General features: G+C 42.0%; 1 protein-coding gene across 1 annotated transcript in view; it reads right to left on the minus strand.

Annotated features, from left to right (window-relative positions):
- Nucleotides 1–2160: 2160 nt before the first annotated feature.
- Nucleotides 2161–17368, minus strand: part of cmtm8 (CKLF like MARVEL transmembrane domain containing 8) — an 82933-nt gene continuing 67725 nt past the window's right edge. Inside the window, exons 2-4 of the mRNA XM_033012348.1 lie at nt 13903–14076; nt 4350–4466; nt 2161–3609 (exon numbers count right to left, since the gene is read on the minus strand). Of these exons, the coding sequence (XP_032868239.1) occupies nt 3523–3609; nt 4350–4466; nt 13903–14076 (378 nt within the window). The 3' untranslated portion in view covers nt 2161–3522. The remainder of the gene's footprint in view (nt 3610–4349; nt 4467–13902; nt 14077–17368) is intronic.

Here is a 17368-nt window from a genome sequence, read left to right on the forward strand (position 1 = left end):
CTGGTTCAGGGGCATTTAAGGGTTATTACGTTACTGAGAGTCCAGTGTCGCAACTAGGTCAAGGATTGCAGATTTTACTCCCTGAAGAACATTTGTGAATAAGACTGATGTTTAAACTCGTTCTATTAGTTTCATAATTACATTAATAGGAATTCACTCCCCACCCTTCTTCCCAGGTTTTATTTAATTCAATTGAGCTTTCTAACTGCTGTAGTGTATTTTGATTCATGATTCCAAAATTAATGGATTCTTATCCGATAACTATTTTTCCAGCATACCCCCTTATGCATCATTGCCTCATCATTCACAAGCCTTCACTGTATATACTCCATCTGCATCCATGATGTTGAAGTGGAGATAAGATAATGATCATGTGATAGGAGCAGAATTAGGCCTTTTAGCCCATCGAGCCTACTCCACCATTCAACCATGGCTGATTTATCTCTCCCTCCTAAACCCATTCTCCTGCCTTCTCCCTATAACCTCTGACACCTGAGGTTCACCTGAATGAGAGCTTCAGGTTTCCAGGTGCAAATGTCACCAGCAATTTTTCCTAAACCAACCACACTGAAGCTACGGCCAAGAAAGCATACCAACACCTCTACTTCCTCAGAATACTAAATAAATTTTGCATGGCTCCAATGACTCTTACCAATTTCTACAGATGCACAATAAAAAGCATCATATCTGGATGCATCAGTTTGGTCTGCAACTGCCCTACCCAATACCACAAGAAATTGCAGAGAGCTGTTGACATGGCCCAGTACATCACTCAAACAAACCACCAGCCCTTCATTCTCCATCAACCAAATCTACACTTCACGTTGCCATGGGAAAGCAACAAACATAATCAAGAACCATTCCCACCCCAGTCATTCTTTTCCATCTCCAGTCAGGCAGATGATACAAAAGCTTAAATAGCACATCCCACCAGATTCAACTGTTTCCTTGCTATTATCAAACTATTGAAAGGATCTCTCATATGTTAAGGATGTAGTCCAGGTTTGCCATTCTTCCTCATTGGCACCCTTCCACATTTTTAAATCTGCATTTTCTCTATTACTTTAACACTATATATTATGCACTGTTTCCTTCTTTTTGCACTACCTGTTGTACTCAAGTATGGTTTGATTGTACTCATGTATGCTATGATTTTCCTTGATAGCACCCAAAATAAAGTGTTTCACTGTAATTCAGTGCACGTGAAAATATTAAACATAAATAAAGTGTGTGTGTGTGTGTACACACACAGACAGATTTACATACATATTATATATACATATACACATATATATATATATATATATATATACATATATATTGCATGGGAAAATGCTCGATAACAGTTAATGCAAGGATTGACAAGGGCCTTAATTTGTGGAAGATATAGCAATGCAAAACACAGGTGGAGATAAATAAAATGATGCATTGTTAACTGAAAATCAATAGATTATGCAATTATGAACAAACTACCAACGAGCAAGAACATTGATTAGGTTATGACATTCAATTTTTTTACTTTAGTTTAGAGATACAGCACGGAAACAGGCCGTTCGGCCCCTCAAGTCCGCGCCAACCACAATCACCTGTACACAAGTTTTATCCTACACATTAGGAAGTGGAGTCTTTGTAATGCAGGAGGAAAGTGGAGCACCCGGAGAAACCCCTTAGTTACAGAGAGAATGCACAAACTCTGCAACTGTAGTCAGGACTGAACCCAGCTCTCTGGTGCTGTAACTCTATCGCAACTACCACTGCGCCAGTCTGCCACCCAAATGGAGAACAGTTGATTAAACCAAGGTAGACATAAAACAAGTGACTAAAGTTTTGCTCACAGAAAATACGTATGCATGGAATTGGGAAGATAGATGCAGGAAACAATCAACAAAAATTCTGGGGAAATATTTAATAAGGAGAGCAATTTAAAATTAATGTGCGATTATTTCAAGAGGTGCATCAAGATGACACAAGTGTTTTCAGATTTTCTTGACTTTGGGAGGTTTGTTGCTTAAGTTTATTTAAATCTTTAACAATTTGAAATAACCATACACATTCAGTTTGCATCCAATATATGACTAAAAGTATTTAATATTACATTAACTTGATGCAAGTACCTCATTTGCAATCACTATTTGAGCACGAATTAAATATTGAAGCACGTAATTTGGAAATATTTATTTAATGTCCACGCAGGAAAAACAGTATATTATACGGTAAATAAAGCAGCAACATGATATTGCCTATTGAAAGACTACCTTCCTCTTTTAAAAAACTTGCAACAATCAAGATCAATGTACAATGTGACATTTAGTATCGTTTCAAAAAGAAATATACAAAGTACATTTTTGGACTTTTGAGGACCATTAAAGGCATTAGGAAAGGATTGCTTTGGTTGTTATAATTTCAAAGAGGGGCATCTTATGAAATCAGTACTATCAAGTACTTATTGTTACATTTTATTTTAAAAGCAATTCAATAAACATTTGATCAAAAGTGACTTCCATTTATAATAACATTCAAATCAACTAAGTAATTTCAATTGAAATGCAACACTTTGTATTATTTATTTGTTAAAATGTGGACAACTTTATTTTTCTGCTACATCAATTGTGTCCTTTAAAGCCTTGGGTTGTAAAGTTCCTCCCTATTATAGAATTGAGACTCACAAGGCAGGAAACAGGATCACTACCCAATAATCTCAGTTTAGGTAAATTTAAAAGGGATGGTGGTAACAATCTTACAATTGACCCCTTTCAGTGCCACAATATCTAAATATGCAATGTAAATCTCTAAAAGGAACAATGAGAGCCTTTGTTTTAATCCTGACCTTTCTTTCAAGATTAGAGAAAATACCATTGAGGGCATTATCTAGCCTTCTGTTTTAAAGGCATGATAAGGATGTTATTTATGACCATATTCATTTAAATCACAGGGATGGAATTTTTCATATTTTGCAAAAACATGGCAATATAACAGTCAAAGCAACAAGCAGTGTGCCACAATATATCATAAAACATTCTAAATATTAATAAAGCAGCACATCAGAATAAAATTAATCAATAACAGATTTACAAAATCATAAATTCAGAATGCAAAATGTTTATTGTTTCATCCATTTAAAAGGTCGTAACCATTTCCTTTAACTCAATGGTAACTTTCTGGCTATAATTAAGATGTCACTTTTGTTGTGAGTTTGCTGATCTTGGTGGGACAGAAGTGGATAACTACTGCAGCTCTATGGAATTATAACTCAAGAAAAACGTAGGAGCCCCTAGAAGGGAACAGGAGGTGAAAAGTGAAGAGAAATAAACCCAAATGTTTATCTTTACAACCCACACAAAACTAAAATTAAATATTCCATTCAGTATCATAAATAAATCTTTTCACAGACACAATTATAATGGACACTGAACCAAGTAAGCACATTAACAGATCTTCACATTTCTTAGTTCACACCACATTTCCTTGGTTCACACTACATTTCCTCTATTTACCAACATGTTCCCTTGGAATATTAGCCATTCAAGGCCCTTGGTCCCTTGATCTCCAGGTCTGGAAGCTAAAATATGCATTGCCAGAATAACAGAGAGTGACCATGAAAGCAAAAACCTGTGAAGAGGAAAATGAAACATACTTTAATTCACTTCATCCTATTAAAATCCACTGGTTTTGGCTTATAATTAGATATTTTGAATGAATGTAAATGTGCTGAAATATTACGAATGGTAATGAATTTCACATAAATACTCCCACTCACTCACACTCTCATGTTGTGAAGGCAAAAGTTTAAGACTCAATTCTGTTACCCTTGTTTCATTCCTTCAACCTATCACATTGTAAATTATCCCTCCTTTAATGCAAGTGGTAAAATAATCAACAAGGGGTTGCTTGACATGATTGATTAAAAAGGACTGTTACAGGATTGCTGGAGGAGATGGCGAACAAGGCTGATAGGATTGCTTTGCTGAGCGATAATACGGACCCATTAGGCCAAAAGGGTCAAGATGTAGGTCAGAAGTATCAAGATCCATGGCACCTATTTCACTTTGTTTCTCTTCTTTTTGGTGCTAACATAGGATGTGTTAAAGGGACAGGTACAATTTAACTTAACAAGAGAAGAATTGTTATGCAGAAACAGAAATCATTAAAAAGTATCTGATTTGCTTTTGACTGGTTGACATACACCTGAAAAGGCAACCAAAGGTGAAAAAACAATTGTTCATTTTGACATTTGTTTCAGCATTACATGTGCTAATTCACATGTGATTTTAACTGTTTGGCTCTTGTTTACTCCTAAAACAGTGTATTAGTCCTGTGGGAGAAAGGATAAAGTTAAGGGATGCACTTACTGTGGAGGCTATCCAGCAGTTGTTGTCTGTAGCTTTTTTAGCTTGGTTTATAGAAACCACATCCACAATTGAGGCTAAGAGGTACAACAAAGCAGCACTGGCATTAAAACTCAAACCCTGCAGTTGAAACACACAATATTACCATTCTTAACAACTAGATTAACACTATTATATAATCCTATGCAGAAATGGGAGGCGAAAACATTGTATCAAAGTCATAGATTCAAAAGGGGATTGTGGGCATAACTGCAGATAGATACATAACATACTCAACAGAAAGGAGAAGAAGAAAGAACAATGACAGGACAGGTATTTATAAGAACTTATTCTTTTTAAGAACTTTAAAGGGCCTGTCACACCTGGGCGTCATTTGCACGTCACGCAGGTGGAGCGCAAAGATTTTGAGAATCACAAAATCCTGGGGCGCCGTGCGCTACCGCGCGTCACTGCCTACGCCATCACGTCTCACCACGCACGCGTAATGCACGCCATGCGCGTGTCGTGACGCATAAATGACGCGCAAATAATGCCCAAATGGGGCAGGCCCTTCTGGTAATGGAATAAACTAGAAAACAATATAGTAAAATCACCTTCACTAGACAGTTTTAAGGGGGCACTAACAGCACGTTAGTATGCACAACACATCCAAGTTGGCGATATGCCCTGTACTGCCCTGCCGACTACAAATTCGGACGGTTCAGAAGGTTCATAGATTCAGAATTGTACAGCACAGAAACGGAGCCTCTAGCCAACCACATCGGCGCAGACTGGCGATCGTTTCACTGAACACCTTCACTCAGTCCGTCTGGGCCTACGCAATCTCCCGGTTGCCAAACACTTTAACTCCCCTTTCCAATCGTATAGGGGGGTTGCACATAAGGTCATCGGGTCAAAGGCGTGACACACAGAGAAGCTCAATCCATGTGGAAGACATGGCAGCCTACGGCATACATTGTTAATACACAAAACGCGTACTTTCTTACCTGTTAAATCCCGCTGATAAGGTCATTTTTTGTGCTGTAAATAATTGTGGAAATCGGGGTAACGGTGAGGAACATTTATCCTACTTCAGAATTCCAAAAGTGAGGAGAAATTATGATAGAGAGAAGCGAGAGCTGAAAGGACAACAACAGCTAAAGTGCTTGGCGAACATTGGCCGTGCAAATATCAAGATTGAAAATGTTGGGAATGATCACGTTTGCTTACTGCATTTCATCAACAGTGAGGCATTATTTGTGTTTTTTCTTGATTCCTTTGGTATCTAAAGTTTCAGAAGTGATAAATCTGGCTGTAAAATTTAAAAATCGCCCATGGTTCTCAAGTAGATTTTTACATGCAAAAAGAAAACGCTTCTGAAGCTCAATTTATCATTAAAAATAAATTGCAAACCATATGTGGGTTTTGAATTACATTTTACTCAGATGCAAGCCAAGGAATGGCATAATTGTTTGCTGTTAATTGGACATAATCAGCCTCAGAAAATTGACAATATCTTTGAAACATTCTATTATTTGCCAAAATATACATCTCAATAGCATAATGATAGAAAACTTACTTTCCCACACACCACTCGTAAGTCTGGAGATTGTTTTAAATGATAAATTTAGTTTCAGAAGCATTTTCATTTTGCAGCTGCCATGTCCTCCACATGGATTGAGCTGCTCCGCGCGTCACGCCTTTTGACCCGATTACCTTAAGTGCAACCCCCCTATACTGACCTTTCTGTTCTGGGCCTCCTCCACTGTCAGTGGGGCCAAATGCAAATTGGCAGAACAGCACATCATATTTTGGGCAGCTTACAACCCAGCTGTATGAATATCGATTTCTCCAATTTCAAGTAACACTTGTTTTTCTCTCTCTGTCCATCCCCCACCCTAATTCTCCTACTAGTTTCACTTTCCTGATTAATTTTACTGCTTGTATGCCTCATCCAACAATGAACGATTGTACATTTCCTTGATCATCATCTATTTTGAGCTTCCTTTTCACAAATTACATGTTCTTTGTACTCTTCCATATCTCGGTTCCCTCGTCCCTGACCCTCACTCTGAAGAAGGGTCTCGACCCAAAACATCACCCATTCCTTCTCTCCAATATGCTGCCTATCCCACTCCAGTTACTTCAGCATTTTTTGTCTATCTTCAGTGTAAATGGCATCTGCAGTTCCTTCCTACACATCCATAATAACCTTTATGCCCATCTATACTAATCCTATTTGCCCACATTAGATCTGTATCCTTCTGTGCCTTGCCTATTCAACTGCCTGTCATAATATCTCCTAAATACAGAGATTGTTTTTTATTCCACCACCTTCTCTGGCAGCATTTTCCTGATATCAAGCACTCAGTACATAAACACTCCACTAGTCCCCTTTAAAAGTCATTACTCTCACCTTAAACCTATGTCCCCTTGTTTATGACAGCCCTGCAATGAGAAAATACTCTGACAATCAAAGATTTCTATACCTCCTACTTATCAAGTAACCCCTCAGTCTCCTTCATTTCTGGAAAAATAAGCCCAGCCCATCCAATCTCTCCCGATAACTAATGTTCTCCTGTCCAGGCAACATCCTGATGAATCTCCTCTGTACTATCTCCAGAGCATCTAAATGTTTCCTATAGTGTCACAATCAGAACGGCAGGCAATATTCCATGTACAGTCGAACCAGTGTTTTGTAAGATTACAACATAGCCTCTCAATTTTATATTCAACTCCTTGACCTACGAAGGCATGCATGTCATATGCCTTCACCACCCTATTGACCTATGTTGGCATTTTCAGAGAACTACAAATTTGGAACGCAAGGTCCATCTGTTCAACATTATTTAGTGCTTTACTAATTACTGTTTTTCCTACCCCTCTCTGATTTACAAAAGTACATCAACTTGGATATGTAGGAATAAAATACCATCCACCATCGTTCTGCCCAGCTGTGCTTCTGATCTATAGCTTAATGTAGCCTTCGATAATCTTGCTTCCTCAACATCCACAACATCACCCTCATCTTCATACATACAAATTATACCTCCTACATTCTTAACCAAGTTCTTAACATATACACTACAAACAAACTCTCAGCACTAAACCCTGAAGTACACCAGGGCTCGAAATTAGCGGTTGCCTGGGTGCCATTGACCACCCAAAGTGCCGCCGGGCAACCTAAACGCCAACTCATTTTGCCCGGCTTGGCAAGCAAATACTGGTTTATACCGATAGACACAAAAAAACTGGAGTAACTCCGCGGGTCAGGCAGCATCTCTGGAGAAAAGGAACGTGACGTTTCGTGTCGGTGGCGGCGGCTGTATTCCTCTAGTATCTTTGATTGCGGGGCAAAGATACTAGGTGCGTGGTGACGAAGGGTCGGAGCGAATGACGGGCCCCGAACAGCGGCTCCATCTCCTCCTCCTCTCGCATCCCACCCGGCGGAAGGAGGCCTCTCCCTCTCTCCCTCCCTCCCTCTTTCCGGCCTCGGCGTGCGAGAGGGGTTGTTTTGAAAGCGCCGTTGGCGGATTTGCAAGCAGCGGCCGCTATCGTCCTGATACCTGCACGCCGAGGCCGGGAAGAGGGAAGGAGGGAGGGATGGAGGGAGGAGGAGGAGAGAGAGAGAGAGAGAGAGAGAGAGAGAGAGAGAGGTCTCCTTCCGCCGTCTGAAGCAGCAGCACCAAAGATCCTATAGCTATCCTTTGGCCAACTCTTGTCAGTTAGTGTAATATTTAACCTGTCAGATGGGTATGGTCGGTTTTAACAGCTATTATCATAAACTGCCTTTAGAATTTGGTCAGGAGATATTTCAGTTGAAATTTTAACGTTAATTCTGAAGTGGGAATGATAGAACAAGCGTTTATCAACAATTTAAAAAAAAATTGTTGCTTGCAAACTGGGTAACTTCATTGCTGTTCACAACACACACATCTAATCTGAATGTCCGGTCATGTGGCGTCTTGACACCTTTAAATATATTACCAAAAGAACATTTGCTGCATTTGTGTTCTTTGGCCATCTCTTGTTAGTTAGTGTAATGTTTAACCTGTCAGATGGGTATAGTCAGTTTTAACAGTTATTATCATAAAATGCCTTTAGAAAATTCCTTGCAACCTGCATGTTTTGTTATGGATAAATTATGTGGGAAGCGAGAGTGTTTCTGTGCCAATAGCAATAACGACGCATGCTACGGCCATGTCATGGTAATTTTAGATCCTTCACAGAAAACATGCTTGCATCAATCTGTAGTGTGCATGATTAAGCATATATGTTACCATGGTCCAGGATTTATTGACACAGGTTGATCATATGCTGAATAATCCAACCACATTTTTGTTTGGAAGTGGAAAGAACTAATATAAATTGCATTAATTGCAATGTGTAAAAAGAGTTGAGAAATTGTATTATAATTTTGCTGCATGTCATTGTGTTATATATCATGTTCTCAAAAGGGAACTGCAGATGCTGGAATATCGAAGGTACACAAAATTGCTGGGGAAACTCAGCGGGTGCAGCAGCATCTATGGAGCGAAGGAAATAGGCAACGTTTCGGGCTAAAACCCTTCTTCAGACTGATGGGTTTCGGCCTGAAACGTTGCCTATTTCCTTCGCTCCATAGATGCTGCTGCACCCGCTGAGTTTCTCCAGCACTTTTGTCTACTTTCGATTTTCCACCATCTGCAGTTCCTTCTTAAACATAATATGTGAACGGTTCATTGAGCATAATTCCGACTGGTAACTACGCACTTCGTCCGAGCACATTATCGCACGCGTCATGCAAACCGTCTTAAATGACCACCTAAACTGTCATTTGGCAACCTAAAAAGCTGTCAAGGTTGCCCGGCTGGCAACAGGGAAAAAAAGTTAAGCGAGAGCCCTGTAAACTGCTGGTCAGATTCCAATAAAAAAAGCATATTTCCATTGCTACCCTCTGCCTCTTTTCACCAAGCCAATTTTTGAGTGAATTAGCTAGCTCGTCTTGGATCCCACATGCCTTGGGCTTATTGATCAGCCTACCATATGAGACCATGTTGAATATCTTGCTAATGTCTGCCACCCCGCCCCCAATCTTCTTAGATACCTCCTCAAAAATAAACTCAAACTAATATCATCACTGTTATATATTCAGTTTAGTTTAATGGATTGTGCATCCTAAATAACTATGGTATAAGCATTGTAACTTAATTGGCAAATAGAACATTTATTATCCACACGACAAGGTCCGCAGATAACAACTGAGAAAACCTGACCATTTAAATCTGTTTTTACATTATTGGTTGACGGGAAAAAAAGTTGTCCATGACACTGGAGCACATGGCTTACACTGGGGCAGGCAGAAAACATCTTCATACCAAGGTATTAGCTTAGATATCTCTCAGGTGGAGTTTTAATTCCACAATCTTCTGACATGCGTTTAAAGTGACTTCAGCAAATGTGGAACTCAGAATGAAAAAAAATCAATAACAGAATAATCTTTGACATTAACTCAAATGTTATACCGAAATGAAACAAATGTTTTATTTATTGTTGCTGCTACTATTCTATGAATTGTAGATACACTGTAATGCATGTGATTTTGAGATGGCATGGTGGCACAACTAGTAAAGAAAGGTGCTACATCACAATTCCTGTATAGAATGTACATCTTCCCATGACCATGTGGGTTTCCTCCAGGGGATCTGGTTTATTTTATATTCCAAGGATATGTGGGATGATACTGGCTACTGTAAATTGTCCCTTGTGTGTAAATGAGTGGCAGAATCAGTGAGGAGTTGATGTGAACAAAGGAAGAATAAGAAACTGGATTAGTGTAGGTCTAGTATAAATGGCTGTATGCCAAAGATAGACACAGAAAGCTGGAGTAACGCAGCGGGTGCAGCTGCATCTATGGAGCGAAGGAGGTAGGCAACGTTTCGGGCCGAACCCCTTCTTCAGTCTGAAGAAGGGTTTCTGCCCGAAACGTTGCCTACTTCCTTCGCTCCATAGATGCTGCTGCACCCGCTGAGTTTCTCCAGCATTTTTGTATACCTTCGATTTTCCAGCATCTGCAGTTCCTTCTTAAACAAGCTGGAGTAACTCATCGGGTCAGACAGCATCTCCAGAAAAATGGAATTGATGACATCTCGGGTCGAGACCGTTCTTCAGACAGTCAGGGGAAAGGGAAACAAGATATATAGATGGTGAAGTACAGAGATACAGAACAAATGAATGAAAGATATGCAAAAAATGAATGATGATAAAGGAAACAGGCCATTGTTCGCTGTTCGTTAGGCGAGAACGAGTAAAGACAATGAGACTCAACAAAGATGACTGAAGCTGTACGACTTGGGTGGGGGAGGGTTGGAGAGAGGGAATGCAGAGGTTACTTTATGTGAGAGAAATCAATATTCATACCACTGGGATTTAAGCTATCCAAGCGAAATATGAGATGCTAATCCTCCAATTTGCATTTTGCCTTACTCTGACAATGGCTGTATGCCATCTTTATTATCAATGAACTACTTTTATATGCAATGAATAAACATGATATTGTTTTCTGCTTACATTACAAGACTTCTTGCCCAATCCCTGTAGGCTTCCTACCATTGTTTTTAAATTAATCTCAGTTAAAATTAAATTGACACAAAAGCAGATTGGAGCCTTCGAACTAGAGGAACTAAAATTTAACCCGTTATCCTCTTTCTGACAGATGTACGTCTGCGTCATGAGAAGACAGAATCCGGTTTAGCAGTAGGGCTCCAATATAGCACCTGCTGTCCTAGGCCTTGTCAGAGTGAGGCGAAGTGCAAATTAGGGGAACAGCAACTGATATTTCGCTTGTGCAGCTTACAACTCAGTGGCATGAATATTGATTTCTCCAGCTTCAAGTAACCCCTGCTTTCCCTCTCTCTCTCAGGGCTCTCGCTTAACTTTTTTTCCCTGTTGCCAGCCGGGCAACCTTGGCAGCTTTTTAGGTTGCCAAATGACAGTTTAGGTGGTCATTTAAGACGGCTCGCATGACACGTGCAATAATGTGCTCGGACGAAGTGCTTAGTTACCAGTCAGAATTATGGTCAATGAAGCATTCACGTATTATTTCTGCTTCAAATAAAGTCACAAACTAAACCCAGCGGTATGAAAATTGACCTCCAATTTCAGGTAGTCCCTGCTTTCTCCTCCACTTCCCAGCTCTCCCTCAGCTCACTGTCTCCGCCTCTTCCTTTCTTCTTCCCGCTCCCTGCACCCTCACATCAGTATAAAGAAGGGTCTCGACCCAAAATGTCGCCTATTTCCTTCGCTTCACAGATGCTGCCTCACCTGCTGAGTTTCTCCAGCATTTTTGTCTACCCATTCACACAAGTTCTGTTATCCCACTTTCCTCACCCACTCCCTACACGTTAGGGGCAATTTTACAGAGACAAGTTAACCTACAAAGCCAATGCATCTTTGGGATGTGGGAGGAAACCCACACGCTTGCAGGGAGAATGTGCAAATTCAACACACAGTGCCCGAGGACAGGATCGAACACAGATCTCTGGCGTGTGAAGCAGCAAGTCCACCAGCTCTGCCACTATATTTTATTTTCCAACACACAAAAAATGATACATTGATAACTTTGGTTACTAAAAAAAAAAAAAAATCAATTTTCAGTCCTAAATCTCTAAGTGATGCTATGTCCCCCTTTACAGCTACTGTAGGTTTTAATTCATTTAAGACTATGGGGCAATACATTGGCCATAAAGTTGCTGCCTAAAAGTGCAAGAGACCCAGAATTGATCCTGAATATGGGTGCTGTCTTTATGGAGTTTGCTTCTTTTCCCTTTGATCGCATGGATTTTCTTCGGGTGCTCTTGTTTCCTTCCACATTCCAAAGGTGTGCAGGAAGCTTTTTCAGACCCAAGCCAAAACATTTTTTCCTTTTGTTCAGAGATTCTGTCTGACCTGTTGAGTTACTCCAGCTTTTTGTGTCTATCTTTAGTTTAAACCAGCATCTGCAGATCTTTCCTACACACGCAATAATGTACGATAGAACTTTATTAATCCCAGGAGGGAAATTGTGTGTGTGTATAGTAATATATTCATATATAAATATACATTTTGTTTTCTCGTTTATAACATTGTTTACAGAGTACTATGTTTACATATTCTGTTGTGCTGCTACAAGTAAGGATTTCATTGAGACGTGAGAGAATAAAACACTCTTGACTCTTGACTTACGTCGCTAATGCGTGGGTTAGAACTAGTGTACGGGTGATCGGTGGTCGGCGTGGACTCGGTGGGCCGAAGGGCCTGTTTCCACACTCTATGTTTAAATTAAACTAAAACACTAAAACCAGAGGAAATCTAAAGAAAGGTCTCTACCCAAAACGTCACCCAATTTCTTCTATCCAGAGATGCTGGCTGCTCCATGGAGTTCCGCTGCACAATTAAAGCATGGAATAGTCTACACCCTACTATAGGTACCCAACCAGAAGCAATTAAATTTAAGGTAGCTCTTTTTCCCCCCTTTTTTGTTTAAGTCCAAGTTAATAGTCAAGAGAGTTTTATTGTCATGTGTCCCAGATAGGACAATTAAATTCTTGCTTGCTGCAGCACAACAGAATATGTAAACATAATACAGAACAGGAGATGAAAGTTCAGTGTGTCTATATACCATAGACCATATATATATATATATATATATATATATACACACAATAAATAAACAGATAAAATGCAATAGGCTGTTATTTTTCAGAGTTTGGTGGTGGTGTTTAAATTCAGTTTAAATTCCATTTCGAATATTTTTGGAGGACCAGGAAACCAAGAAGCAAGAGTTACTCCAGGGAGTTACTCCAGCTCCAGCGAGTGATTCTGCGTTGGTTTTCAGCGGTCGCGACGAGTGGACAGCAATGGCAGCCAGATCTCCCACCATGCAAAGGGAGGGAGAAAGTGGCCGACGCCGACCAGTTGCAGTGGCAGTGTGCAGGCGCACCAGCAGCACAACCACGGCCAATGATGTGCTGGCCAAAGATCCTCATTATAGGATTTTTGGTGCTGGCTGTGGTTGTGCGCATGTGTAAGGCGGCCGGCCGTGTTTGCGGACAAGGAGCGGGCGGAGACCCGAGACACGAACGGAGACCAGAGACATGGACGGATAGCGGGCGTAGACGGAGAGTGACAGAGAGGGGGCCCGCTCAGAATTAAATGATAGGTGTCTCAGGTGCTTGCCAAGCCAGGCAAAATGGCATGGCTTTTAGGTTGGCCAGCGGGACTGTGGGTTGCCATTGGCAACCGGGCAACCGCTAATTTCGAGCCCTGTCTCTCCATTCCTCCTCCACCCAAGTCGCACCAGCTTCTCATTCTCGCCTAGCAAACTGCTAACAATGGCCTATTTCATTTATCATTGTTACTTTTTTGCATACCTTTCATTCATTTGTTCTACATCTCTCTACATCTCTCTGTGAATCCCAAAATCCTGGGGCGCCGCGCGCATGCGTGACACGTAAATGATGTCGCGTCGTGACGCGTAAATAACGCCCAAGTGGGACAGGCCCTTAAGGCATAAAGTTGAATTTAGGAATAAGTAAGTCCAAGTCAACAGGCCACTCACCACCGTTGTCCACGGTATCTGAGGAATCTTCGTATACACCATGGTGATGTAGAAGATTAAAAAGAAGACTGTGAGCACCCAATAAAAGACAGCCACAAACATCACCCAACCAAAGGCAGACACGGAGAAGTACTCTGTACTGGCTATTAGTATCCACACCAGCAGTCCAAATACCTGAGGGGAAAGAAAAGAAATTAATTGAAAAAACAAATCAGTTACGTATAAGACTTCTGGCTCATTATTTCCCTGCCCCCGTTTGGATTTGAGCTGGGTTTAGTTTATTGTTTTTAAATTCACTCAGTTACACAATTTTACTTTATAATTCATTTGATAAATACAAGAGTCAGAGTTCACATTCCTTCCCAAGAAATAACCATCCTTGATGACCATTTCATGAAATTACTCTTTACTCTTTTACCCTTACCCTTTATATTCCAGGTATAAATAGAGATCGATAATTGTGCTACATTTCCTCATGTAATTTATTTATACCAAGCTCCCTATTACCTAATAAGGAAGAATAAAATGTAACTGAAAAAAATATTTAAAGTAATGAATAGCTGACTTTTAGCATTTAGACCAAGTGCAGACCCGTTGGGCTGCTCCCCGGCGCAAGATTCCACCACTCACCCATCCCAACGCAAGCCGTTCCCCCGACGCAATATTGCACCACTCACGCATAGCCCCCAACTGTGCAATTCTCATTTCACCTCATCCCCAGCACTCCCTCCTCCCCCTCTTCAATCCCTTGAGAGGAAGGGGGGGTGGGTGTAGAGAGGGAGAGGGGGGTGTAGAGAGGGAGGAGGGGTGTAGAAATGGGGGGGGGGGGGTAGAGAGGGAGGGGGGGTAGAGAGGGAGGGGTGGATAGAGAGGGAGGGGGATTAGAGAGGGAGGGGGGGTTAGAAACATAGAAAATAGGTGCAGGTGTAGGCCATTCGGCCCTTCGAGCCTACACCGCCATTCAATATGATCATGGCTGATCATCCAACTCAGTATCTTGTACCTGCCTTCTCTCCATACCCCCTGATCCCTTTAGCCACAAGGGCTACATCTAACTCCCTCTTAAATATAGCCAATGAACTGGCCTCAACTACCTTCTGCGGGAGAGAATTCCAGAGATTCACCACTCTCTGTGTGAAAAAAGTTTTCCTCATCTCGGTCCTAAAAGATTTCCCCCTTATCCTTAAACTGTGACCCCTTGTTCTGGACTTCCCCAACATCGGGAACAATCTTCCTGCATCTAGCCTGTCCAACCCCTTAAGAATTTTGTAAGTTTCTATAAGATCCCCCCTCAATCTTCTAAATTCTACCGAGTACAAACCGAGTCTATCCAGTCTTTCTTCATATGAAAGTCCTGACATCCCAGAAATCAGTCTGGTGAACCTTCTCTGTACTCCCTCTATGGCAAGAATGCCTTTCCTCAGATTAGGAGACCAAAACTGTACGCAATACTCCAGATGTGGTCTCACCAAGACCCTGTACAACTGCAGTAGAACCTCCCTGCACCTATACTCAAATCCTTTTGCTATGAATGCTAACATACCATTCGCCTTCTTCACTGCCTGCTGCACCTGCATGCCTACTTTTAATGACTGGTGTACCATGACACCCAGGTCTCATTGCATCTCCCCCTTTCCTAATCGGCCACCATTCAGATAATAATCTACCTTCCTGTTTTTGCCACCAAAGTGGATAACCTCACATTTATCCACATTATACTGCATCTGCCATGCATTTGCCCACTCACCCAGCCTATCCAAGTCACCTTACAGCCTCCGAGCATCCTCCACACAGCTAACACTGCCCCCCAGCTTCGTGTCATCCGCAAACTTAGAGATTTTGCATTCAATTCCCTCGTCCAAATCATTAATATATATCGTAAATAGCTGGTGTCCCAGAACTGAGCCTTGCAGTACCCCACTAGTCACTGCCTGCCATTGTGAAAAGGACCCGTTTACTCCTACTCTTTGCTTCCTGTCTGCCAGCCAGTTCTCTATCCACATGAATACTGAACCCCCAATACCGTGTGCTTTAAGTTTGTATACTAATCCCTTAGGTGGGACCTTGTCGAAAGCCTTCTGAAAGTCCAGATATAACACATCCACTGGTTCTCCCTTATCCACTCTACTAGTTACATCCTCGAAAAATTCTATAAGATTCGTCAGACATGATTTACCCTTCATAAATCCATGCTGACTTTGTCCAATGATTTCACCACTTTCCAAATGTGCTGCTATCCCATCTTTAATAACTGATTCTAGCAGTTTCCCCACTACCGACGTTAGACTAACTGGTCTGTAATTCCCCGTTTTCTCTCTCCCTCCCTTTTTAAAAAGTGGAGTTACATTAGCTACCCTCCAATCCTCAAGAACTACTCCAGAATCTAAAGAGTTTTGAAAAATTATCACTAATGCATCCACTATTTCTGGGGCTACTTCCTTAAGTACTCTGGGATGCAGCCTATCTGGCCCTGGGGATTTATCTGCCTTTAATCCATTCAATTTATCTAACACCACTTCCCGGCTAATCTGGATTTCACTCAGTTCCTCCATCTCATTTGACCCCCGGTCCCCTGCTATTTCCGGCAGATTATTTATGTCTTCCTTAGTGAAGACAGAACCAAAGTAGTTATTCAATTGGTCTGCCATGTCCTTGTTCCCCATGATCAATTCACCCGTTTCTGACTGCAAGGAACCTACATTTGTTTTAACTAATCTTTTTCTCTTCACATATCTATAAAAGCTTTTGCAGTCAGTTTTTATGTTCCCTGCCAGTTCTTTCATAATCTATTTTCCCTTTCCTAATTAAGCCTAATTTGAGAGGGAGGGGCGGGGGTTAGAGAGGGAGGGGAGGGGGGTTAGAGAGGGAGGGGAGGGGGGTTAGAGAGGGAGGGGAGGGGGGTTAGAGAGGGAGGGGAGTTAGAGAGGAAGGGGGGTTAGAGAGGGAGGGGGGGTTAGAGAGGGAGGGGGGGGGGTTAGAGAGGGGGGGGGGGTTAGAGAGGGGTGGGGGGTTAGAGAGGGAAGGGGGGTAGCGAGGGAAGGGGGGTAGCGAGGGAAGGGGGGTAGCGAGGGAAGGGGGGTAGCGAGGGAAGGGGGGTAGCGAGGGAAGGGGGGTAGAGAGGGAAGGGGGTAGAGAGGGAAGGGGGGAGTAGAGAGGGAAGGGGGGTAGAGAGGGAAGGGGGTAGAGAGGGAAGGGGGGGTAGAGAGGTAAGGGGGGTAGAGAGGGAAGGGGGTAGAGAGGGAAGGGGGGCAGAGAGGGAAGGGGGGCAGAGAGGGAAGGGGGCAGAGAGGGAAGGGGGGAGTAGAGAGGGAAGGGGGGTAGAGAGGGAAGGGGGGTAGAGAGGGAAGGGGGTAGAGAGGGAAGGGGGGCAGAGAGGGAAGGGGGGCAGAGAGGGAAGGGGGGCAGAGAGGGAAGGGGGGCAGAGAGGGAAGGGGGCAGATAGGGAAGGGGGGAGTAGAGAGGGAAG

This window comes from Amblyraja radiata, chromosome 2, assembly GCF_010909765.2.
Source record: "Amblyraja radiata isolate CabotCenter1 chromosome 2, sAmbRad1.1.pri, whole genome shotgun sequence".
NCBI classification, from domain to species: domain Eukaryota; kingdom Metazoa; phylum Chordata; class Chondrichthyes; order Rajiformes; family Rajidae; genus Amblyraja; species Amblyraja radiata.